The following is a 27,260-nucleotide window of genomic DNA, read 5'->3' as shown; positions in this document are numbered from 1 at the left end:
ATTATTTCAAAGCATGCATTACATTTGAACAAGGAGCACAAAACAGTACACATAGCATAGGATTTTATTTTTGTTTCAGCAAATATAGAAATAGAAAAAGAATATACTTAGGAAATTAAAAATTGAAGTAAACTATCTTTGAACTACATCCTAGCACAAAATAGAAAAGAAAGCTTTAATACCATAAAAAATATGCCCAATGCCTTAATAGAAAAGAATTTTTGATTTGGAGTCAAAAAGCCCATAAATTAAATTGACCTGGTTTAAAAAGGAGTTGATGTAACAATATCTAATTTGTTTAACAATTGTATCATATGACCTAGTTGCTTAACACTATGATAAAACATGTGATTACATTTCTCAAGATAATTACTTTTCCATTAATGAATGGGATGTTTCATATAAGGGAGATTCTGATTTGGCCACATCAATAATTAAATGGCTCAATTTATTGATCTACACTTCCAATATTCTCATCGCTGCAGTGTGATTACACAATCAACTTATTCCTTAACTGCATTTTTATCCCACATACAATAACCCACCTGACCTTAAAACTAGATGGAAATTTACGCTATCTAGAATGGCAAACATATTGAATCAAACTGATTAGAGGAGATTGTGCCACTAAAATATTGCTCTATCTGCTTTTGATTACAATCAACACAATTAGAACTTAGTACCATTTGGTTAATTAATTTACAAAGAACACAGAAAACAATTGGTAATTGAACACTTTTCCAACATGTCTTACACCTTACATAAATCTAAAAAAAATATATTCATGCAACAATGCCAAAGCTTTCAAGTGTTAACATGACGTACGTACATATAACTATGTATTGCAATTTTTTGACAAATGAATCTTTGCCTTACACAATAATGTTGTACACCAGACTGAATATTTAATACTTCTAAAAGAAACTATTTTGGTAAATATGCTTTTCAAGCTACGGTCAGCTCCGACATACCCATTTATTTCTCCTTTGATTAGACTGTTTATAAAACTTTTTAAAGAAACAGTTGCTTAGTTTTAAAGTAACTACTAGGCTATGTTATTGATATAAAAATAAAACTTAACAACGACCAGAGTAAGCTTTTTGCATGGCACTATTTTAAAAGAACAATGAGGAGAAGATGCATTGCTATGGATACAGCTAACCTGGCAATTCCTATGGCTACACTCATTTTCTTAAGTCTCCAAATCAACAAATAGATTATGATGACATTTTCAGGAGTCAATTGCAGAGGAATGACTGAACGAATTTCAGCTTCACTGGACAATTATTTGAGATAAAGCAAGTTCATTCAACTTTTAAGACATTTTTCACAGTCAATGGCGCTGAAATTAGCCAAATTCTTTTTAGAATTTGGTCAATTGAAAAACCTCACTTCTGCAACAAGTACAATCCACATTTTCCAAATTATGCATAGCTTAGCATTACATAGGAGTAGAGGACACAGCTCCGGATGTTAAAAATGTGACCATGGCTAGATATTTGCACTATGCCCAACTAAGTCCAAACACACATGTCATAGACACTTTTTTCAAATACATCCTTCCCTATCCTTACGAAGAGCACAGTCATATGATGCGTTCCAAAAGTAATGCAATTTTTAAAGGTAATTTATTGAACAGATTTGGACAAACACTTCAAATTCTTTTAAGTACTGCCCTCAGGCCTCTACATTTTTTTCCAGCGACTCTGCCATGATCGGTACGCAACCTGGAAGTCGTTGTCTTCGGGGACCTCTCGCAAGGTCTTCGTTACAGCTGATTGGATCTCTTCTATGGACAAAAAACGGGTTCCCTTCAGGGCTGCCTTAATCTGAGGGAACAAAAAGAAGTCTGCAGGGGCGACGCCAGAACTATAGGGGGGGGGTGAGGCAGCATTGGCACCTGGTGTTTGGCTAGGAACTTGCAGACTCCCTAGTGCATTGTGGCAAGGTGCGTTATCATGATGGCGTTGCCAGGTAGTGGAGATGTCTTTTCTTGTCCTGGTGACCCTTTCTTGGAGTCTTTCCATCGCATCCATGAAGTAGGCAGCTTTAACTGCCTGTCCTTGAGGAACAAACTATTTTGGACCACTCCTTCACTGCCAAAAAAGACAATGAGTATTGTTTTCAATTTTGATTTGCTCATTCTTGCCTTTTTTGGCTTGGGGGACTGATCGGTGTGCCACTCAGAGCTTTGGCTTTTCGTTTCTGGGCCGTATTCACAAAACCAGGTTTCATCATCAGTGATGATGTCATCCAAATAATCAGGTTCATTTTCGATATGTTGCAAAAGTTTCCTTGAAATTTCTGCTTGGTTGGTATTTCGTGACACGGTCAGCACGCAGAAGTTTACAATAACTGACGTCCTGTTGCCTTCACAACTTGGAGAGCGCTGAGAATGGTTTCACGGCAAAGCTTATGGTTCCCCCCCACCTGCTCCAAGTAGTTTGATCCCACTCTGACCAACACGAGTGGCGCAGGAAATTCAATTGCATTACTTTTGGAATGCACCCTGAATATCCATGCTATCCTCCACATAATCCATGAAAGTGATAATTAAGAGCAAATGGCATATCCCGAAAAAATTCAGAGACTTCCTTCCACAGAGGTATGTGCTTAATCATGGGCTTAATTTGGGATTACACTTTCTAGTGCCTATGATAATTAAGCAAATTGATTCAGAATATTAAGATATTTTTCTCACATTGTTCAATTCATTGTTAAGAATTATTTTTCTTGGGGAAAATATTACCATACCTGACTGCACTGAAGTGCGAACCCCAGTGCGAAAAAAAATTCAGGGGCTCGATGAAAAGAGGACTGAATTGAAGACTAAATAAAAAGTTTGGTTTGACAATTCCTAGTTTGGGAGTCAAAGAAATTAGATGGAAGATTAAGAGAACATAAAAATAACTCATTATTACCATCTAATGGATTAGTGACCAACTACTCTTATTTCGATGGTTGATATAAATAGTGCCAGGGAACTATTAGATTCATTTTACATGTAAGCCTTGCAATTCAAATTATAACCTTCTTCCAGCTTATCCTTCAATTGTGCATTTGAGAAGAAATTTTACACCAGTTCTCTTGCAAGGGGCCTCTCATAATGGAGACATTCTCATCACAGAATATACACAAAAATGGTGATTAAGAATTGTACACACTGAGAAGATGCCTGTCCTCTACAAGTTTAAGGTATATATCTCTAAAGAACTCTATTCCCTCTCAACCTAACATAAAATGAACGTCAAAATTGATCCCACCATCATTCTAGTATTAGTAATACATGCTATTTAAAAATCGATTAAATTAGCAAGCAGACCAAATATATATGTAGTCATAAAAAATTTTATGGCAATACTAAATCAAAACATGCAATAAGTATGTTTTGAAAATGTACTATTTGGATAAAAGAGGCAGCAAAGAAATTCTTGTAGCAGAGTGTACACTCTTACAGGGTGGTCAGAATAATTTCTCAGGAGATTCAATAAATAATAGCAAAATAAAAGTTTCTGGCGTCACTTGGTGGAAATTCTTTATATTGAACTTAAAATTAAACCACTAGGCTTTTCCACATAGAAAAATTTTTTTCTATGTGGAAAAGCCAAGTGGTTTAATTTTAAGTTCAACAAATAGCAGGTTCTTAATTTATACTGAAGATGCAACACCAAGTGTAATAAGGTGCATAGAAAATTTAATTTTTTAACAGTAATACCTTTAATAACTCACTACCTAAATGAAAGATGCAAATGAAACCATTTATTATCACATGCCACATTGTTATTGAAATTTAGTACGCATATTCCATGGATGTGTCACTTCATGGTCCCATTGAATTGAGTGCATATTTAATAACTACAAATCATATCTAAAATAGATTTTTTAAAATATTGTAACCCTCTTAAAATGTTCAATTATCTTATCAACTACCAGCCTTCAAGGAAAAATTCAGGGAAAACAATGCTTGAAGTCATTAAGTAAGGTAATGAATAACAAAATTAAGTGTTAATATTCTAAATTTACAATTTAAGATTTTTTTAGCATTTCCAATCCATTTAAAATAAAATAGAATCCTATATAGGTGATGATGTCACGGTCATTAACACCCACATATCGGAAGTACAGCTGCAAAAGCCTATTAAGCAAATATAAGGCATGTATGCAGCCAAAGAGTTCAATCAATGACACCACGATCAAATGCGTGTGAAAAAATTAAAACTACTCAAAAAGTTAATACAGAAAGCAGCAAATAATGTTTAATAAACTAGGAAAAGGCAAATGAACATTAGTCAAAACTTACACTAAAATGAATTGAACGGCAGCAAAGACATGAGAGTGAATTCCATGCAAGCAAAAGGTAACTGAAGTCCATGATTATAACAGTAAAACTAAAAGATATAAACAACAAAAACTAAGAGAAGGAAACACATTCAGACAACTAGAATCATTCCACAGCATTAACAAAGGCTAGCCTTAAATGCATGCAAATATCTCTGCACTACTTTTTTCACCAAAACAGGGCTTTACAGGATTTGAAGAAAATGCACTTTAAACAGCAGAGGCACTAACTGTACGTTCCATGGAAAACATTTTCACATTTTGTTAAATTTCAGGTAGTGGGGAGTTAGGACACATTTAAAAAGCCCCTACTCCTTCGAAATATTTTCTTCACTAATTCCAAATACCTAACATTTTTAGTGCTCTTTAAATTTAACGTCAGCTCACCAAACAATCTTGGGGTACTTCTTCAAAGCAGTTCATATTATTAAAAAATTGGCGAAGAAAATTTATGCCTCAAACAGCTACCATAAACTTTGTTTAATTGCTAATAAGGAACAAAATATTCCAAAATGAAGAAAAATGAGTTAGAAAACAAATTATTGTCACTAATAAGGAATTAGCTAAAGATAAAAATTAGTTAATTGTAATTGGATAATGACATTTCAAATAGGGCACAAAAATTATATATAAAGTACTAATGAATCTGAAAGCACACAGAGTATGATGAACTAGAATTTTTTCATTAATAATCTTCTGAAAACCATGTATTTACAGTGCAAAATTGTTCCTTAAGATCAAATTAATTTTCTAGTACACTATTCCTGTTGATCTATGGGAACGTAAGCTAGTAATATTTATATTAAATCATCATATTTAATATTTTTTCATCATGTAAGAATGTCTAAAGAAAAATAATAATCATAATGTATTCTTAACCTTCATGATAAAGTCATTGCAGTGTTACATCATTGATGTTTTACCATACCAAAATCAACTTCATAGTAGGTCTCCTCAATGAAAGTTTCATAATTACATATGCACTTGGAATTGCAAAATAAGAATATTTGAATTGGACAAGGTGGGGTTGAACAGCAAAATGTAAGATTAATGGCAAACATATGGCAATGCTAACTTATTTATTTTAGCAATATGCCAGGTGATCTTTAGATGCTTGAATAATTAATGCATAAAAGGTTGGTAACCTTTGCCATACCACAGCATTCATTACTCATTCAAGTTAAAAAAGACTGAAATAAACAAAGTTATGATGGACAAAGTAGTTTATACTAGATTAGCCCATGAAAAAAGAGACTTGGTGAACAGAGCAGATTGGAGATGAGTGGCAACCAGTGTGATGGGAAACTAAGCATTAGTGATGTGTCGGGTTGAAATTGATAATTTTGAATTACAGTCAGAATTGTATGATACGGTTGATTTTGTGAAATAGCATGGTGATGTGTACCAGGAAATCTGAGCTTGAAACTCCTAGTTTGCTTTGGGTCTATATGACATGGTATTTGAAGAGTTATGATTGCAGCTGTCATGTAAGCTGTAGTGAGTGAGAAAAACTGAGGAATAAGGGAAACCTAAAATAAGCATTTCTTGACCATGACAATGAGATGGTGGGGCCCTTTGGTGACCCTGTAGAAATTACTGCTAACATAATCAAAATCCGCTTTTTTACCTAATTCAGATTTCATTTAGCAACTTCCTCTCTTCTTCCACAATTAGTCAAACTTTGTCAAGAGTCTGCCTCTCGTCCAACTTCAGTACTTACTCATTTCTTCTCCTTATTTGTCAAAAGCCTCTAATCTACGTTCATCCTCTGGCCTCCAAGACCAGGTATCAGATCCATATCATGTTACAATCCAATTTAAAGTATTTACTAATACTTTCTTTACATATTAACAAGTTTACCTGTCATTAACACTCTTTTACTCACAAATGCGTCTGTTGCCTATGATTTTCATCTTTCAATATCCCAGCTACTACGCCCATTTTCCTCCAAAATATTACCGAAATATGTAAATTGTCCCTATGCTCTACTTTGTTGCCATTTACTTTAACATTTAACTTAGTCTTATTACTTCTAGTATTCTTTAACACTTCTGAGAAGTTCCATATTCATTATAATGCATAGTTAAATGCCAACATGTACTGAGCAGCATGAGCAGAATAAACCACCACCATCGTAATGAACTTTGGTTACCGTCACTCATTTTTCCATTTCCATCAGCAATAGGTATATTTCTAAAACTTCTTTGCCAAGTTATTAAATAACATTCATACAGCATTTGCCAAAAAAGGGTTATTTCATAGGCCCATGCACCGATTTAGTTTTAGTACTTTTATTTCATGCAATCCATCATTCTTGTTCCTTGTAGGACTGATTTCTTTATAGCGACTCAAGTTTCATAATTCAGCAAAAAAGTCATATTTACAATCACTCTTTTAGTTTTTGCATAATATTACCATTTAGATGACATTTAAATTTTAGAAATTGATTTGGGCTACTCACAGAATAAAACAAGGAACTGTGCAGCTTAAAACTCACATTAATTATTATGTTCATACTTATAAATTATGGTTAATATTAAAAAAATGTAATATTAGTATTACTAAAATTTTGTTAGGTCATGGTCTTTTGTCAGATGAATTCCCTGTACACCAAACTTAAACCCCAAATTGAGGATGCAAATTAATTATTAATACATAATGCAGTAATTGATGAACAGTTCCAAAATATAAAGCAGCAGGCTCATGCTTATACTTGTATCTTTATCTTAGAGAAAATGTTAGCGTGAAAAAGCTTTTGAACAAAGTTCAGAATATCTTCAGTAAAACATATACGCCCACAGCTTGGAGGTTCAAACAAATGTAACTGAAAAACTGGGACTGTCTGCATTAAAATGTAAGAGCTGTCATTAATGATAGATTGCTTACACTTTGATTACAGTCTCTTCACACGGAGTACTTCCACCAAGGAGTAGCAAAGGGCCCATTATTAATGTATGTCACTTCATTTGAAATGAACTAGGAAGACAAAAGAAGGTGATGGTGACAGCTATATTTGAAGAATAATAAAAACAATTCAGTAAACTATAAAAATAATGCTAGCATATATACATGCAACATAAAGAGTAGAAGATGTCAAGGTCATACATTGTGTGCGCCAAAGTTATGAGAGTGCATGGAAAATCACCACCATCGATCATGTACTCAAAACTAAATACATATATAAAATATACTTTAAAGCACACTTATAACAAAGAATGTTTACCAAGTTCCATGCATAAAACTATCTAAATAGACTTTTAAAACTCATGCAATGATAATTCAACACAATATAATGGAAGTTAAGGAAAGAATCAATTATGCAAGAAGTCAACTAATTCAATATATGTTTAAAGATTTAAAAAATTAGTGAGGGACAAACCAACATGGTTTTCACCAATTAAAGTTTTACCACAAGTAACATTGATGCACAATGACTTCTAAACATATATTAAGTTAAATATCATAATTACAATAGAAATGGTAATGATTAAGACATTTTCTGCCTATGACCTTGAACTCACTATTTTCTATCCTTTACTTCGAGCTAAACACACTAATAACTAGAACCTGATAGGTAGTTTTTTACTCTGAAAGTTAACCAATAAGTATCATTCACTAGGATAGATAAATTTAACAACTAATCACGACTGAGATTAGAATTGCAAAACATTCTAAAAGAGTTGGGCAAGGGTTATCAGGAAACTCATTCCATTAAAATGGCAAACTAACAGACTATCTCGGCTAGTGAAATGTTTTCTTCCCACTTCCTATGTCCACTTCAAAAATGGATCCAACGGAGCCCATGATTAAACAAATTATCAACTGCTAGCACAATTACCCAAATATAATGGTTGACATTTTTCATCGTAGTTTGCTTCCCTTGTTTACAAACTACTGAGCTATGAAAACATCTTCATAAAAACCACATAAAACAATTTTATAGATGCATAACATTTGATTAACTTATATGGATCATGCTGGAGTTTCATGCTATAATAGCTCCTTGTGAACATATATTACACCTTAGAGGGGCCATAGTGGTCTAAAATTAGGTCTTCGCAAAAGATTCCTATCAAGAAAAAATAAATACAAATTATGGAACGGGAATTTTTACTAAAATGAGAATTGTTGTGGAAAAGTAAGCAAAGGAGTACCCAGTGCAACTACTTAAATAGGGTGGAACGAATCCCATTGGTCTCTCTTAAGCACAATTACACTAAGGAAAATGGCAAACACAATGTCTGTCTTGCAAACAACATTAAAAATTCGCAATAAGTTCCCCCAACCCAATATTGCTATACATCTTGATGGGCTTCAGTCAAACAAAAAAATATTCCTAAAGCAATCAATCCACTGATTCCTAGCAATCACTTCTCTTCTTCATGATTCAGATTCTTGGCAAAAGTTTAACTGACTCTTTCAATGCCTGACCATTAAATTGAGGCTAAATAAGCCATGTATAGGCATAGTGAAAATTATGTCACAAAAAATAAATTTGTAATTATATTTCCATGTGCAAAAATCAAATGAATTGGAAGTACTTTTCTACCATTACATGCGACATCATGAGTTCGCACTCTTGCGGTCAGTGTCTTGAACTGTGTGCCCACCCAAATTGCCCCGATAATAAAAACTACCTGCCAAGATAAAATTGATTCCAACATGAAGTGATAACTCATCATACTTCCGTACTCTTTCCATACGTGCAGTTAAATAAGGGCAGAGCGGAAACCCAATAGAGTAATAACTTAAATTTTCCCATGCGGATGAATGAAACCTAAATAAAATACAGGAAATAACAAATGCTTTGAAATTCCAAAACTACCCCAAGCAGAATGAATAACTTGATAAGATAATTATAGTTTAGCAAATGATTAAAAACCACAGTCACCACTATAAATCAACAGCTTGTCATTATAAATTGCAAAATATCCATTATTTCAGCAATGTCTCGTAACGTGCAAATATCAGCATAAAGCTTTTCTCATTGTTGCCTGAATTGATTTCAAAAGTTATTGCCATCAGTTTACATACTACTGTGGTAAATATGATATTATAACATACTGCAACAAAAAGAGCGAGCTTCGACCATCACGCTAAGTACAATTAGACAGAGTATACGCGGTACAAGCAAAAACTGGATGGAAATAAATCACAAGAACGAAGTTTTGAAGTTCTTACCATTCCAGTATCATACTGAGTAGGCATTGGCTGGGAAAGAAAGGTATTTCAGAATTATTTTTTAAAAGTACGAAATATGTATTAACATATCTCAAATGCAAAGCAAGCCAACTACCTGAATTTTTCTCTCCTTACCTGAATATCGTTTTCATATTGAGCTTGTCCGGAAAGCTAATCAAATTTAAAAGAAGGAAAAAATGATAGTATAAAAACTTACTCTCAATGAAATTCAACGTAGAACGATAAATCTATAACAGCGACTCTATTTTTGCCTAATACATTCACTTCTTTCACCGTCATACCGGCAAAAACACTTAACGATCGCACACTTTTATGAGCAATGATTCTGATTGAGTAATAATAATATTCTACATCCAGAATAGACAGTTAGATTAGTTTTCATTGTATTATCATGGAATTTCACATCTATGAACAAAACTGATAAAATTACTGAAGGTATTTTACATTTGCAATATGCCTCCTATCTGAACACCTTGGGTCCAAATTCGAGATTGACAACTAACTTGAAAAAAGCCCGAAAATAGTAGCTAAGATCACTACAGAATAATTAATTACCTGTGTTGAATCCATTTTTCCAAGACTCTACCACTAACGAGCCACTCCTACAACCTGCGATTTTATTTTTTTCTCAGCTCTCAAGCCAATTCCATGGGCTAGCAGTGGAAATAACGCTCGCGCAATGTCTCGAATACCTATCGAAAACAGACCACTAGCGCCAAATCTTACGGCATTTGTGGCGAAAAGGAGCATTCGTTTGTAATCAATGAGAATCAATGAATTAATCGTAAATTATTCGGGTGGCAAACTTGAAGAATAATATCATAGAATGACTTCTCTAAGGATGATTTCTTTTAAATGGATTTTTTAAATTTCGACACCTGAAATTTCATGAGTTCGCTTATTTCAGCCGTGATCGGAACCCCAAACCTAAAGCAAGAGACGTATTATTTACTGTATAATCTCGTAAATGGTAGTGATGATACTAAAAAAGTCATGCTTTGATAGGATCAACCTTGGAAATCAGTGATATTTGTAGCCACAAAAACAGCATTGCTTAAATGTTTATTGTATCGAAACTGTTTTGCTCCATGCCCTCCGTTTTTCAATGTATGCTCAAGTCAAATTAGCAGGCCGTGCATTGATGGCAATTGGGTTGTCGTAGTGAATGGTTGGATCTCATCCTTTTAAGTAATGCCTATCGGTTGAAATTGATTTTTTTCACCCGTTGATAATGTTATCAGCAGAATCTTAATCTTTGGAATTTTTAAAGTTAATCCTTCAAAAGAAACCGCAATTGGTCAATATTGTTTGTTTATTCCCGGTCCCATTTAGAGCAAGCTCCTAAGCACCCAGATTTCGAACTTTAAATGTTTTAATTTTAGGTGTGTACTTTAGTGCGACTTCATTGGGTGCCAGGGCACCGCCAACTTGTACACTGAAATTATGGAAAGATGTCTTTTTAGAAATGATGTTGAAAATATCTTATTAGCCCCATCGTACTCCGGTGGACGAGGTCATGTCAATAAAATTTGAGAGATTACGTGCAGAACAGATATCATTTTACCCTTGAGCGATTAAGGATCAGAATAAAATAACGTTTGTTCGACCGCGCTAGGAGGGAAAGGTGTTTTGGGTCAAAGGTAGTGTGTAATCACCTCCTGCCGCACACCCTGGCGGCGGCTTGTAGGGTACCAATAAAACTTAATTATAAAAGGCAAACTCCTGTTGTTACTAAACAGCAAAACTGGTGAATTAACATATGCCCTTCAGGACAATTTTTCAAAATTATAACCGGTGTTATCACAAAAAATGAAATAAATACAATAGAAGTCCCTTACGATCAAACAAGAGTAATCATATTATTAAACATTGTAATGAAATCTATAGCATTTAGATTTTGAAAATTTTACTAAATGTTCAATATTTTGACCAGTAATCATACGTATGCCTACTTCTATGTCACATCATTTCATTTGTAGTATTTGTTAAAAAGCGTATGCATTAACCTTCCAAATTTAACTTTAAAAAATAGTTTTATGAGGACTTCAGCAAGTTGTTGCTCTGAATGAAAATAAACACTCATTTTACTATTTACTTGTATAATAATACAGTATCAATGCGCTTGATCTATTTATTTTACGAGATTGTAAAGGTTAATTTCACCCTGATTCATAGTAATAGACACTGGGTTATTGGCCAATTCAATACCTGATGATTTCACTTCTTTGCGACATTTTGCAGCAGCATTGTATTCTACCTCAGTAGTTGATAATGTAGCAGTACTTTAATTCTGAGAACAACAAGATTAAAGACCATCTGAATACATGAGCACATATTCAGTGGTGCTTAAACTACCATTTAGGTACATATCCTGCATAGTCTGAATCAGAAAATGCTTTAAGTTCAACAGCATTACTTTCTTCATTGAGATAAATTAAATTTTATATTCTCTGAACCTTTTATGTATTTAAAATTCATGAAGTCACGGCTATAGTCATTTTCAAATAGCTCCTTGACTAAGCTGAACTTTGAGTTGAAATTTCTGAAGCACCTTATTGTGCTCCATTACCCTTTTTTGGAGTGCTCTGCCTGCTTGACCTTTGTCTCTGTTACATTTTCCAGTTTCACACTTTAATTTTTAAACCCCTGAGTGAGAGAATGAGTTGTTTTTATCCTTGCCAAAACTGATAAGCTTATTTATGTTCGCTTGTCTTTAATGTTAATAATGATAACGCTGGGTAATTTTTTTTTGTTCTGTGTATCAGCTCTCTTTGTTAGTCATTTTGAACAAGGATGTGTATGGTGGTTTTTAGATTGTTACTCAAATTTTTACTGAAGAGCGGGATTCTGGTCAGGTGATGAATCATTGAATGGAAGGATTTGTACTTTTGGGAATGTTAGTTGAAAGAATTATATGGCATTGCATGGTCTGTGTAAAATGATGTGGTAGATGCAAAATTCATGTTGGCTGTCTGATTTTGATAAGGGAAAGTTCAACACATATTCCTCAAAAGATAGTCATTTGAATTGAAGCAGTTTCTTCCTGAGGATTTAACAAATATTTGACAAGGAAAGGGAACGGCACTATGAAATCATTTTTTCTTAAGCTGCAAATAGTTTTTACACCCTTGTAAAAGAAAAAAAGGAGGGGAATGTTATGTCTGGCGTGGTGATTTAGAGGGAAAGTTAAATCCCTTGCCAGAGGTCAGACATATATCCAAAGTTGTAGGATATTCACACTCATTTATACTGGGGTTTCCCAATTTTGGTTTACCAGGAAATTAATCCCCTTGCCAGGAAGCAAATTTGGGAGCCTAGAAATACACACTGTTTAGCTCAAAGTTATTTATTAGGAAGTTATTCCAAACACCAGGTACTGGCTATGGGCTGCCTTAACACCTGATGTGTTTACTAAGAAAAAGCAGAACAATTTTGCAATAAAATTAATCCAAACGTTCGTTCGAAGGTTTCCGCGGCGATGAGTAGGTGATTTCCACATTTGCATTACACAGAAACACTTGACAAATGCCCTGCAAAGGAATGGATACAGCGCTCATATGATCCAAAAAAGGGCCGAGAAGGAAGAAAAGAAGAGACAAACCACCGCTGTTCCTGACAGAGAGGAAGACTCCAGACCACGTCCGAAGGCTTGCGTCACCATCCCCTTCATCGCAGGGACTTCGGAAAGAATCGCGAGGGCTTTAAGGAAACATGATGTGGTGACCAGATTCAACTGCGTCACCAAGATAGCTGACACCCTACCCGGACCCAAGGATGGAATTTCACCGTTAATATCAGAAGGCGTGTACCAAGTGCCATGCTCCTGTGGCAAATGGTACATCGGTGAAACGTGCAGAGCGCTGAAAACACGCATGAGTGAACACCAGAGGGCAACCAAGGCCAAACAGTTTAGAGCATCGGCCATCGCTGAGCACGCCTGGAGTGAACCTGGACACTCTATTCTCTTCGACGACGCTAAAATAATAGCGAAAGAAGGAAAATACTTCCAGAGAATAATCAGAGAGGCCATTGAAATCGTTAAAAGGCCAAAAAATTTTAACAGAGAGGATGGATATCCACTCCACAGTGCGTGGAAACGAATAATCCCGCGCAAATATGAGGACGTTCCCTGATTGGCCAAGAAATTTCCCGGTATTGGCGCCGGATTTTTCCTATATAAGACGGGACAACAAGCTTCTTTTCATCCTTGACCTGAGGACGCCAGCAGGGTAGCTGGCGAAACTGTTGTACTTTTAAACGACATACGCGGACGCAGCCCGAAAAAATGTGGAAATCAATTAATCCAAACGCCTGCGACCAACTTTTGGGGAATAGTTCATACTTTCACAAGGTATATACAAGTTATATATGTAGAAGTGTAATATGAACACTAGGGTCTATAAAGTGAACAAAACTCTTGATGGCCATAAAGGTGCTTTCAAAAACGAAAATGGTATGGGGTTAGGGCCTCCAGTCAAAAGAAAGAAACATTAGTAAATAAAGGAGCAGTTGAAAGAATGTAAAATAACACAATCAAACTAAAGGAATTACAATTGTGTGAAAAGCAGAGATGTGTATTTCAACCTCAAGGTGTCCATCTCCAGCACTCTGAAGGAGAGAAATCTCTGTAACACAAGGTTGAACTGAATTGGACCGAGGAATCTGGATCTATATAGATAAGTGAAAAGAGAGGGCGAAAGAAAAGTAAAGGGGACCTAATAACTGACCATTATGAGTAGAGAGGATAGAAGAGGAAGAAGAATGGACGTGTGTTCAAAAGAAATTGGGGGGGTGTGGGATGAAAGTGAGTAGTGACTACAGTAAATCACTATTATGGAAGATAGGGTGATGTTCAAAATATATTGATTAGGTGAAAGTGAAGAGAGGGGAGAAAGGGATGGGTGCTGAATTGCTATTTATGAGATGGTGTTTGTGTTTATTTATTAGAACACTTTTGTAGGCATCCAACAAATGATTCGGTGTTTGGTTGAGTAGTTTTACAATGTCTTGTGTGCTGTTGTGTTCAACTGTGATCAAGTGCTCTGCAATACTGGATTTCTTGGGTCTATTGTTCTTTTAGTGGGTAGTGTGTTCTTTGCAGCTTGTTGAAATGCTTCTAAGGGTCTCCAATATAAAATTCATTGCATGAGCCAAAGCTGATTTGGTAAATACCCAATTTCTCTGATTTTGGTATTTTGTCTTTAATGTTCCCTTTGAAGAATGTTCAATTAAAAAAATGTGTTTAATTGTTTTGCTGGCTTATGAGAGGGGGCTAAGATGGGGAAACAATGGACCTGATGAAAATATTATCATAGTGCAATTTGGGTGGGCCATATGATCAGGATGCAAGAGGGTTAGTCTAAATCAGTAGGAATTTCTCTAACCCGTTGAAAAATTTAGGTTTTTCAAGTGTCATTTTTACTGTGATCTGAAGGAATGAGGCAGGGTCTTTTGGTAGGATCACATTGTGACAAGTACTGCAACACAAACTTGTTTCATTTGCTGATTCTGTAACCTCTCTTGAATTGCTTCTCCATTCACTTTCCCTACTCACTGAATGATGAGGTCTTGAAGAGAGCTGAAGAAAATTGAAAAAATGGGTGTCTTTAAGCAAATGAAAATTGCCATCTATAGAGACAAATATAGTGCATGATGTAATGACTTTGCTTTGGAAAACCTATACCCCTTAATCTCCTCAAGCATCCTCTAAACCTAAATTCTTGTACCCCCCTGCCACTTCTTCCATTTTACTTCCTTGTCAGCCCCTGCTAAAAATATTCCTTCTGTCCTCTTTATATCATCTTTTATCATCTCTAGGCACTTCACTGCAATGAGTAAACCCAGCTGTCCCCCCCCCTCACTGTACATCCTATGTTCCTTCTCCTGTTCTTCCTTTCTTCTCTCCCAAGGGCTTTGTAAACAATGTTTCCATCTTCTACATTGCATATGAAAGAGTAGTGAAATTATTGTGCTTCACCAACCAAAATTTATGAAATAAAAGTATATGTTTTCATTATTAATATTCATTACTTCTACAAAGTTAGGCCTGATGGCATTAAATGCATACTATCTTTGATTCTCATCGTTTTAAATACCAAGTTTGTTCTTGGAATTACTATATTTGTCATCTCAAACTCATATTCCATTTTCTGCAATAATTCCTTTATTCTATTGATATTCTTTCCCAGTATTATGCTATCATTCAAATAAACTGCTAGATTTGGAAGATTGTTAGCATTTGCAAAAATTAAATGACCAGATTTTAGTTATACCCTCCCCTTTTAGAATTAATTTTTCTCATTCCACAATAATGGAACCTGTTGGAGTTCATAAAATACTTTCTTCAATGGGCATAATTAGCCAGTTTTTTTCATATCCTTCTGGAACAGTCCTAAAAGTAAATTCTTCTGATCATGTAAAATTGTAATTTTAAAATTAAATGTTGGAATGTGCATATTGTCTTGCACAGCAGTGGTTAAAATAATTCTCGTTGATGAAGTTTCGATTACTGGGCTGAAAGCTTCTTGAAATCTATATTTCCTTTCTTTTGCTGACATCCTCTTACTAAAAGTTTTGTGTTATGCTTCCCATTTTATATAACTTTAAAAATTCATCAACTTACAAGGGCTTGTTTCCCAGGACCTATTTCTGAATTGATAAATTTCCATGCTTTTGTCTTTCTCAGTGGTTCTTATTTCTTCATTTTTCACGTTAAAATATGCATACATATATCCATCTTTTGCTGTTAGGCACTCACTGTGCCCTATGGCAGCAACTTCTCAATTAGAACCACTAATCCCATTTCATGATCATGGAAAGGATCTGGCAAATTTTAGTTTCTTCTTTATCTTCGATTTCATTGTTCTTCTCTTTGATTGAATGCTGTTATTCTCTGCTTGTTTGGTCGATTTTCACTCTAATAATTCAAATTATCTTCTTTTTCATTCAATCAATTTATTTTTGCCAGGGATTTGTTGTACAAATCATTGTGTGAATTATCTTCATAGTTCAGCTACTTTAGCAGTTGTGGTTTTACTTTTAGCTTCTGTCATTTATTTTCAAATGCTACATACTTGAGCAAAAACAGTGAACCCAAAAGTTTGGGGCCTTCATAGAGCTAGCTGCCTGATAATGCTTATATCCGGGCCCATAAATGCACCAGCACATAAGTGGCACCCTGATTTTTCATGTCAGAATTAAGGAAAAATACTTGGATCAGACAAAAGCTCAGATTGTTTGGATGTTAACACTTAATACGAAAAAGTTGAATGGTTACATTAAAAAATTATCAGCTAATTGTATATCAATGTTTATTCATCGCAGAACCCTAGAAATTCATCATCACTGGATGTGCCAATAATTCTCTCTGCTGCAGAGTGTGATACAGGGTAATCAAACACAATGACTTAATTTCACACAATTCTCATAAAACATTGCCTTTCTGTTCTCCTCCATTATCACATTAAAAATTTGAAGCTATAATTTTGAAGTGTGATTTTGTCTTGCAAACATGTTTTTATATGTGTCTTTGATCTTCATTTCCACTTTCTAACAAATGAAATTTAAAAAAATTAACACTGTTATTGAAGCATGTAGGAAAATATTTTTGACAATCATGTTTGTGGTTCTATTGGGCAACATATATCATATGAATTATTTTGATGGGTATGGTTGCTCTTTCTTTAACAGAAGCACAGTAGCCATACCAGTATGACTTGAATAGAAATTGTACATAGCATATAATTGCTACATGTACTTATAGCTTCTGGTATACCTTCAAACATTTTAAGTGACTCCATAAAATTACTGAAGCTTCATATGCCACTTTATATTAACATTATCATATTTATCTTCAAGGCTTCTCCTTCAGCACTCATATTGATACAAACCATTGCTGGTTTTCCCTCCCATGGACAATGACCTTGACATGGTAGAAGGCCTTTTGCATCCCAATGACCCCTAGAGCTGTGCTGGTGGGAGCAATGATAATTGCTCCTGGCAGGTTCACCCATGCCAGATCGGTCAAAGGTTAGGAGCCATATGAATGCTAATTCAAGCAACTTCTGTTCCTCAGTGAGGCAGCTTCAAAGGCATCCAACCCCTGTGGGGTGGCCATTAAGTGATGGTGTCACATTAAAAAACACTATTGAAGAAGGCCATGGGAAACCACCTTTATTATTATTCCAAATATTTTCATGACCGGCAGTATATAGAAAATGATTCCTGGCACCTATGGGGCTTGGCCCAATCAGTTTTGTGCTGTGCCTGGCAGCGGGATTAACAAGGTTTCTGCTGTTATTATCTCATGAAATTCTTACAAAGCAACTCCAACAGCAGTAGCACAGAAGACACAGAAGAAGACTGAATTAGTAAGATGCATAGTCAACATAGAGCGAGCAACTGATAGAATAATACTAGTAGAGGTAAATGTAGAAGCAACCAACTTAGTTATTGTCCAGGTATACACTCAGTTAGAGGACATAAAGGCATGTGTTCCTGCAGGGAAACATTTATTAGTGATTGGGGATTAGAATATAGCAATAGGAAGAGATAGTGATGAGGTTGGGGATAACAGTTTAGGTACGAGGAATGACTGCAGGGAGAAATCAGTTGAATTTTGCAGGAGACTGGGGTTAATCATCAACAACAGTTGTTTTAGACATCACAAATGGCACAGGTATACATGGAAAATGCCAGGTGACTCAGAAAGGTATCAGTTATATTATATTATGATTAGGCATAGATTTTGGAACAGTGTGATCAATTCACACAGTTTCCCAGGAGTACAGACTCTGATCACAATTTAGCATTTATGAAGTGTGGCCCCTGATTAAAAAGATAAGGTTTTGGAGCCAGGTTAGAAAATGTAATGTAGAAGTATCAACAGGATCTGTATGATGTAGAGAAAATCAAGAATGTGGGGAAGAAGCTGAGTACTACCAAAGAAAAATGGAAATATATCAAAACAAGGGATTTCAAAAGCAGCAAAAAAACTATAGGATCTGTTAATAGTAAAATGACAAGGAAACCATGTATTATGGGTGAGATGATTAGAAAGATAGATGAGTGAAGGAAATGGAAGAATGTAAATAGAGAGCTGGGTAGAAGGAGGTACTAAGAGTTAAATGACAAATTGAGATTAGTGACAAATAGACTAAAAGAAGCAAAGTGGATGATACAATGCAAGAATATGGAAAGTTTGCAAAGGAAGGATGAAGTTGGTGGGCTATACAAGAAGGTTAAAACAATATCAGAAAGTAAGTAGGAAATATCTGTGTTAACAGTTAGAGAAAAGTCAGGGACTTTCCCTTCCCCTTCTACTAATTGAACTAGGAAAGATGGAAGAGAGATAGAGAGAATATATGGAAGAACTATATGGTAAAAAATGTAGGACAGCAAGGTTTGATATAGAAAGAAAATATGAATTTGAGGAAGATGGCTAAGGTCCAGGCATACTCCACAATGAGATAGAAAGGGCATTATGGGAGATGAAATCAAATAAGGCCGTAGGGGTGGACAACATTCCTGTGGAACTAAGCAAAAGTTAAAGAAAATGTAATAGGAAGAGTCTTCATGGACAAATTCGTAGCAATTTGAGAGAGACATCGAGCCAGAAGACTTTGTCAGATCATTTTTAGTTCTTATTCCAAAAACAGTTAAGACTAAATCATGTAAGGACTATAAAACAATAAGTTGTACTTCACTCACAGCTTTAGTGGTTCTGAGGATCATCAACAAAAGGATGGAGAGCAGAGCTAGGCAAATGTTTACTTAGGTGATGATCAGTTTAGTTTCAAGAAGGGGAGAGGCACGCATGATGCAATTGCAGTAATGTTATCACTCATAGAGAGGAACATAGAAGACAATCAGGATGTATTTACCTGTTTCTTAGATTTTGAAAAGTCATTTGATAGAATGAATGTTAAAAAAGTAATGAATATATTTACAGAAAATAGGAAAAGATTGGAGGGATAGGAGGCTAGTCTGCAACCTGTACATGTCTCAGACTGCTCAGGTGTGAGTGGGGAATGGAGAGTCCAGATGGGCAGCATTATGAAGAGGAGTGTGGCTTGGTTGTTCATTATCACCTGTGCTCTTCTACATTTTCATATGAAGAGGAAATGATTAAAGTGGCAATGAAAGAACTGAAGATACGAAGGAAATTCAGCGGGGAACACATAAAATTAGGATATAGCACAATATTTGTGAGTGGAATGGATATGAGCTAAATGATAGTTTTTCTGTACGAAAAATATACAAGTTAAGGTGCTTGAAAATTGGTTACCATTCCCTAGGCATTGTGGTAGTGAATGTTTGGTTACTATAATAATATTTATTTAATGCATGGCATAATATTAGCTATGTTGGTTGGCATAGGTAGAGAAATTTGTGCTATAGTGGATATCAAATCTGACATATGCCATCAAATTTTTGATGCTGGAACAGTTTTTGTGCCAAATTGTGGAGTACCAACTTCATTAATTATAGTTATCTTTGTACAATAATCTAAAAATAATATTGAATTATACCAAATGATAATTTATAGTATGATCACATCCCGGTAGATTTTAGAAAAAATAAATTGGAAACTTAAATATCAAACAAATATCTGGAATTATTTAAACTAAATACAAAAAATGTTATGTCCAACCCAAGAGATAAATTGTTATTCAAAATCCAAAACATCTGATTGTCAGATGCATTAATCTTTGAAATTGAAAATCCTCTCTATCTTACTCATTATCTACTACATATCACATTGTAAGGGGTTTTTATCAGTCAAAGATACAATTTCTGGATGCTAAAAATTCCTTAATATTTTAGAAGGATAATATATGCTTGCTATGAAATTCAATTTTCAAACTGCCAAAACTGTTGATGACTCTCACAAGCAATTCAGAATGCTGAGTGTGTCATTTAGATGTTTTCATTTAATTATTATTCTAATTTTCTGCTCTAATATTTAATGTTCAAACAAAATGTTCTATAAAGTTATAAATCATTCTTTCATATATATATTTTTTTAAATTGAATATACTGTAAATTATAAATTTGCTCTTTACTGCATGTTCCCTAATGGTTTCATAGAGCGAGTAGTATCCCCATAGCCCGTAGTATTATTATTTTCATAGCTGAAAGAAATGAATTAAATTTCACAAAAATAGTCTATTCTCTTTTCTTAAACAATTATATTAGACAAAATGTTTGTCAAAATTAAAAATCCTCTTGAAAAAAATGTGAGGAGCAAAGAGTAAAAATAGTAAAAATACCTACCATGCTTACAGTCTTCTTGGATGAAAAAATTCAATATCATTTCTTCAATTTCAGACGTTATTGATTTATACATTAATTCAACAGAAATATATACATCAAGCCCCCATGACCCACGCCTCTCTCCACCTTATCTTTCCACTCTCATCACATGATGGTTCTTCAAAACAAATGTCTTTTTAAGGCTATGCTCTTTTCCTCCTGGAAATTCAGTTTCATTAAACAAGAACTGCAATCTCCAGAGAAAAGTAGATGTGTTCGGAAGTCAGTTCAGATATTCATGCATCAAGATATCTACTCACTGTCATTTGAAAAAATCTTCTTAGTACTTACAAAACAACCCTAGAGAGGTCTAATTCGGCTAAGATATGTGACTAAGATTCCTCTGATTTTACTCTCGTCTTCCCACTCTTATTTATATATAGTACTTATATATAGGTGATACTGAAACCGGTTGAACTATTTCATTCAGAAATGGATCCTACCAAATCATATTATTATTGTCCACTCTTATAGCTACATATGCGGAATAAAAATATGAAAAATAGCGCTAAATAGTTTATTATATGCATTAACTTTAAACATGTTGGTTGCTTTACTTATTGTGTGTTTAATAGTTAGTTAATTTATTTTAACATACATTTTGTGCTTAAATAAATTCATACAGTGCATAGAGTAGTGTCAGGATTAAAGTAACTAAATATATTAGATTTTAATATTCATAAAACTATAGTTAAATAATGACATGAAGAATGTGCATAACAGAATTGAAATTTGATTTGCTAGATAGCAAACTTCAAAATTAAAATCTCTGTTATAGTGCTAAAATTTAAAATTAATATGGTTAACGTTCATAAAACCTATTGGTTGGCAAAAATTAACAATACAGTCAGAATTTTGATGCTCGATGACAGGGGCCCATTATTCTCCTTAAGATGACAGTTTACTTCAACTGACTCGATCAGCTGGTAGATATGATGATCTAGCCTGAAGACACTGGAATTATAAAGTTTAGAATAAATAAAACCTATTGGCTCATAAGAGAGTAGGGAGTGACAATGTCTTGGCAGGGAAGACTATTCTGTAGTGGACTGTATACTACTATGTTGTGAACTACAGGCAGTTTAACACCAAAGATGAAATCAAATGACTTCTGAAAAAACCACCAATTCACTTCCATCAACAGTGCAAGCCTTGCTTCAATATACTAACAGTATTTGGAATTAACCTTGCATAATTCCACAAAAGCTAATAAACACCTTAAAGTAATTGTATTAAAAATCAATCCCTAATTAATAAGGCAATGGAACTAGCAGCTATAGCTGAGGTTTGAAAAACTTAATTTATCCTTTTATGTGAACATTGGGTGAATGACACAATGAAATCAATACCAGGTAATTTTGATAGTGAATTTTTGCAGCAGGAATCACCAAAATTGAGTTGTTGTCATTTATATTAAAAGTGCTTCAGTGCTTGATGCTAGTATGTCTCATGATGCACAGAACCTCAAAGCAGAATAATTTCTATGAATTTGGAGCAGTGCATTACTTTGTGGTTAACATTGATTTTATTTTGCTGACTCTCCTTTGTATCGATTACTGAAGGATGCTGTCATAGTTTTTTAATGAAAAATAGGCAATCTATTGTTCTCATAACCAAATCCAGACCACCTGTGGTATTAAAAGAAATTTCAATTGCAATATGCTGAAGGAGAGGCATGGGCAAAGATAACTCCCTCTCAAGAAATAATTATATTATTTCACCAATGTAAGTCACGATAGTGCGATGACTAACGTACTGACTTCCCACCCAGAGGACCCTGGTTCGTATCCTGAAGACGGCAGATATTTTTCAGTGGTTCAATTTTTCAATTTACTTCCCGATTCCTACTTAAGGTGCTCCGTGGAGAGAACTTTGATTGAGTTCGCCGTCCGACGGATGGGACGTTAAACTGCGAATCCCTTGGCGCCTTTCGTCAAAAGTAGGGCAAGGCTAATGCCGACGGTTTCTTTCCACCCCTCCTCCTTTCCCATCCATCATCTATGGCGCAAATGACCTCAGCTGTCGCACGCCTAAAATTACAACTACTAATCAAAGTTGCGCGCATTAGACCGACGGCGCGATTTGTGGGTTGGTACTGCATTATTCTACAAATAACTGGTTTTTGATTAGAGACGTACGTCAACGTAATACCAGATGTGCCTAATCCATGCTGCCTGCTACCCTGGGCGCCATAGGGTGGCGGGCAGCATGGATCTCCCGAGATGTAAGAATAGCAGAATTCGATCAGGAAACGACAATCTATTCTGCAAAAGCCTACGCGTCTCTCATGGCCCCTACACATGCCATCGCGGTAGCCCAAAAACACTCAAGGATCAATGCTAAAGTTGGCAAGAATGCTGAACTCTTCTGGTTGATAGATAATTATTAATTTGCAATGCATGCGAACATAATAAAGAATCTGGCCATTCGTCCCTCCAAGATCGTCCTACTTTCGTATGCCACCTCGGCCGTCTATAGCCCTGTTGCTATGATATATACTTGTAGGTAGGGAGATTCTCATGTTGAGACGGTCAGAAAACTGGTTCGGAGCGGGCGTGCCCTGCACATACGCCTACCGGTACAGCATACCAAATTCACGCTTCCGAGGGAAGCTTCCCATATCCTCGCATTGCGTCTTTCTTTCACCCAATTAGAACCCACCTCCGTTAATTTTTTTACTTTTTGTACCTTCTTTCACCAACTTCTGTGTTTAAGTTATTTCTCTTCTCTCGCCTTTCTTTCTGATAACTTCCTTTGTGACCCTTACTTTATTTGCCCCTTTTCCTTGTAATTGATGCTATAATTTCGTTTGCAGATTTTGATGTCCGTTTTTGATATGTTCCCATCTTTCTTCGTCTTTCCCCTTCTCCCGGCTCTAACTTCTAATTATTTGTATAGCCTCCTCTCGCATCTCTCATTTGGTCCTGGATAGTTCTTCAACATTAGATTCACTCAAACTTCTTCAATTTTTTAATTCTCTTAAATTTGACGCTGCATTTCATTAGTAATAATTTATGAATTGAATCCCGCATCGCATTCCGAGAAGCTATGTGTATTAATTACGCTGTTAAATAATCTGCGCGTAGTAATTTGTATTTAATTTAGTATTTTTCGCCAAGCCATTTTTTCAAGTTGGGAAAAAATAAGAGGGGCCCAAATCTGGCAAATGAGGTGATAGTTCAAACTTTAATTCCATAATTTTCGTCATCAAAACCGTGCAAGTGTCGCACCCTTCCAATGATTTGATAGGAAAGAACATTGTTCCTCGCTAAAAGAAGTTTTTTTCGCTCAATCGGTGCGATGACGACGCATAATACTAATGTAATAACGACGTATTTATCGCTTGTTCTTTCTGCAAGTAATCGATGTACATAGATGATCCTCCGTGCATCCCAAAAAACCACGATTTCACCGTCTTCTCCTTCTTCGGAACCGGATCGCCTTTAGAAAACCACTGTTTCGACTGTTCCTTTGTCTCTGGAGTGTCCTAGTGGATAAATCCATGCTTCGTTCACAGTTGTGTATCGACGCAGAAAGTCGACAGGATTGCGAAGGAAAAGCACCCAACCATCCCCCGAATCGACCAAACGATATTTATTCTCTATTGACTGCAAAAAGTTTTTTCCTTAAATCGGCTTTCAAAATGAAACCATGTGATGGCATAGCTTAAACTTTTTCAATAGTCTACTGAGATATAACTTCTCCGATACTACGAGCGCCATCCCCTTGATTTCCTGACCTCTTGAACGACTCACGTATCAAATGTTTTATATCAGAAAAGCCTGGATTATTTCTAGTGATCGATTAAATGACCTTTGTATTTATTCCTCTCTATGATTGCTTAGTGACACTTAGACCCAAAAAAATTACAAATTAACTCCTGTAAAAGTTTAATCAAAACAAACCCGGTTTAAATAAAAGTTTAAACAAAACAAAACTTAAATAGACGTAGGCATCATTGAAGGATGTCCGCGGATTAAGAGAGATAGCAGTCAAACTATTTTATTTCTAAGCCCATATTTTGGAAAAGTGTAATTCATCAACTCATTTTTGGCACACGCCTTTTGTTTTATATCTGCTGCGGGGCCCATTTTGATCAAAAAAATTTCCGAAATAGTAAAACTGTTTCAATTGCTCTAATGTTTGCCATCCTTGTGTGACGTTTAATATATCCTTTTTACTTCTCGCACACCGGATAACCTTTGTTTTATTTACATTTATTCTCGTCCCATACCTATCGCACCGACTTTTCAATGCACTCAGCAGAGCTTGCAGTCCCTGGCTGACTGAGATTTAAGCTTGAACATCTGTAAACCTAAATGATTTTATGAATTCCCCATTGAATTTCACTCTTATCTTCAATTCTTCCCATGCCTCTTTGGGCATTTCCTTCACATATACAAGGATTGTATAAAAACTATCGGAAAAAGTTCGGAAAAATAAATTTATTTCAGATATTGCTATAATATATCAAACTTATTCAAAGTATATCCGTTGAGCTTTAACAAATTTTTGCCATTGGCTTTTCCACGACTCAAAGGTTCCATGGTGACCAACGTTGCTCTTTTTAGGAGCTCATTTCCGCGGATCCGATTTTTTGCCGCACTACACGAGCACCCCTTCACATGAGGCCGATGGGCAGCGTTAGGGAGTGAAGTTAAAGACGGGTGGCATTTATCACCGGTGATATTCAACGTAAAATACGTGTCTCGAAAATGTTTTGGACCGAAATGGATGAACTTAAGGGACATTAGGAGAAGCAATGCATTAGTAAAAGAATCTCTCACAAGAAGGAGAGAATTGATGACAGAGATGTTGAGTAAGGGTGTTAAGGAAAGGCTCGTTAAAACTTTATTACGGCGTCGAAACATCGTCATTGAACCAGGATTATAGGCGCAGATTGGAGGCATGTTGAAATGTGGGTGTGGGGAAGTATGGAGAAGGTAAAGTGGACAGAAAGGAAAACAAATGAGGAAGTGGCAGTTGTGGGGAGAAGAGGGGATTGTTGGGAGAAACCATAAGGACGCAGGAAAAATGGATGAAAAGCATAATGATCGGCACTGGTATGTTGAAAACTGTGATAGTCAATCTGGGAAGGGTTAGAAATTGGATAAGGATGTTGGAGGTAATTAAGGGAGGAAGGAAAAATGCAGAGATAAAGAGGGGCTTGCTGACACACTTGTTTTTAATATACATGTGCACGCGCGCACACACATACATACATATCCTCAAGTCACTCAGTCCTCAACCCAAGCTATCTCCCGATGAATCCGCAGAATTTAAAAACTAACTGCTACTCCAAATATAACCATTACATCCGCTGGCTAACGTTCAACGGCTGTCATTCTAACAAATAACAGATTACATAAGGAAGGTTTAAACAAAACTCTCCTATACCTCTTCCTACGGGCAAATACTCAAAGATCTAAATCCCGCACTTCAGAAATAAATCATTCAATTTCTCTCTTTCAACGGGCCCAATGAAGGTCTATCTCCTGAAGAAATTTCTCTTCTTTCCCCTCCCCTCCCACGCACCCCTCATTTATATATATATATATGTGTGTGTGTGTGTGTATGTGTGTGTGTGTGTGTGTATGTGTGTGTGTGTGTGTGTGTGCGCGTGGGTGTGTGTGTCGATGATTTTTTTTGCGTGTGATTGTGTGTTTGTTCGAGTGTGTGCCGTTCGAATAAGTGTCACCTTTTTATAGTTTAGCAGCATCCAACGCATATGCAAGGTCGGTCGCAAATGTCGTCGAACTTATTTTTCTCTGGATAGATGGACGGACGGGCGGCGGTTTTTCCTACTTGGTTCAAGGGAGGTGAGTCCCACGAAAGGTTGGAGGTCGGTGGGAGTTGACTTCCAATCTTTGCGGAGTGCGGATATTTCGTTTGCGAAAACTATATCACGTACGTCGTTTCGCTCCGGCATGAACCATTTATTGGAACTTCGATACTCCATCAAATTTTGAGTGAACTTGGTTACGACCGGGGAAGATAATCATTACATGATCATGGCAGCTTATGGTGATAACTTCATAGGTAGATCGCGAGTTTTTGAGTGGCACAAGTTGTTTCGGATGGGTGGAGATGTTGAAGATGCCGAACGTTCAGGACGCCCTTCGACCTCAAAAAAGGACAAAACGTTTGCTAGAGTGAAGGATTTGTTGGACAGGGATCGCAGATTAAGTGTTTGCATGGTTGATGTTGAACTTGGCATCCCTATAGGTGATGTGCATCGACTTGTGACCGAAAACATAGGCATGAGAAAGGTGTGTGCGGAGATGGTGCCGCGAGTGCTCTCAGAGTAACGGACTATCTGGCCTGGCACAACGCGGCAACCCGCCGAAGCTACCCTACAGCCCTGAAGTTGCCCCACCAGACTTCTTCCTCTTCCCCCGCCTCAAACC

General features: G+C 35.9%; 1 protein-coding gene across 3 annotated transcripts in view; it reads right to left on the bottom strand.

Moving 5' to 3' along the window:
* Window positions 1–10,206, bottom strand: part of LOC139685730 (synaptophysin-like) — a 28,771-nt gene extending 18,565 nt beyond the window's left edge. For 2 of the 3 annotated variants that reach the window (XM_071582773.1, XM_071582774.1), the window contains exons 1-3: window positions 10,096–10,206; window positions 9,655–9,690; window positions 9,520–9,549 (exon numbers count right to left, since the gene is read on the bottom strand). In XM_071582773.1, the coding sequence (XP_071438874.1) occupies window positions 9,520–9,549; window positions 9,655–9,690; window positions 10,096–10,110 (81 nt within the window). In that variant the 5' untranslated portion in view covers window positions 10,111–10,206. The remainder of the gene's footprint in view (window positions 1–9,519; window positions 9,550–9,654; window positions 9,691–10,095) is intronic. The other variant, XM_071582775.1, reaches the window with a different exon arrangement.
* Between the last annotated feature and the right edge of the window lie 17,054 nt (window positions 10,207–27,260).

The sequence above is a fragment of the Hetaerina americana genome, unplaced genomic scaffold (assembly GCF_022747635.1).
Source record: "Hetaerina americana unplaced genomic scaffold, ioHetAmer1.1.p SCAF_12, whole genome shotgun sequence".
NCBI classification, from domain to species: domain Eukaryota; kingdom Metazoa; phylum Arthropoda; class Insecta; order Odonata; family Calopterygidae; genus Hetaerina; species Hetaerina americana.
This window is presented reverse-complemented; position numbering and strand designations above follow the sequence as displayed.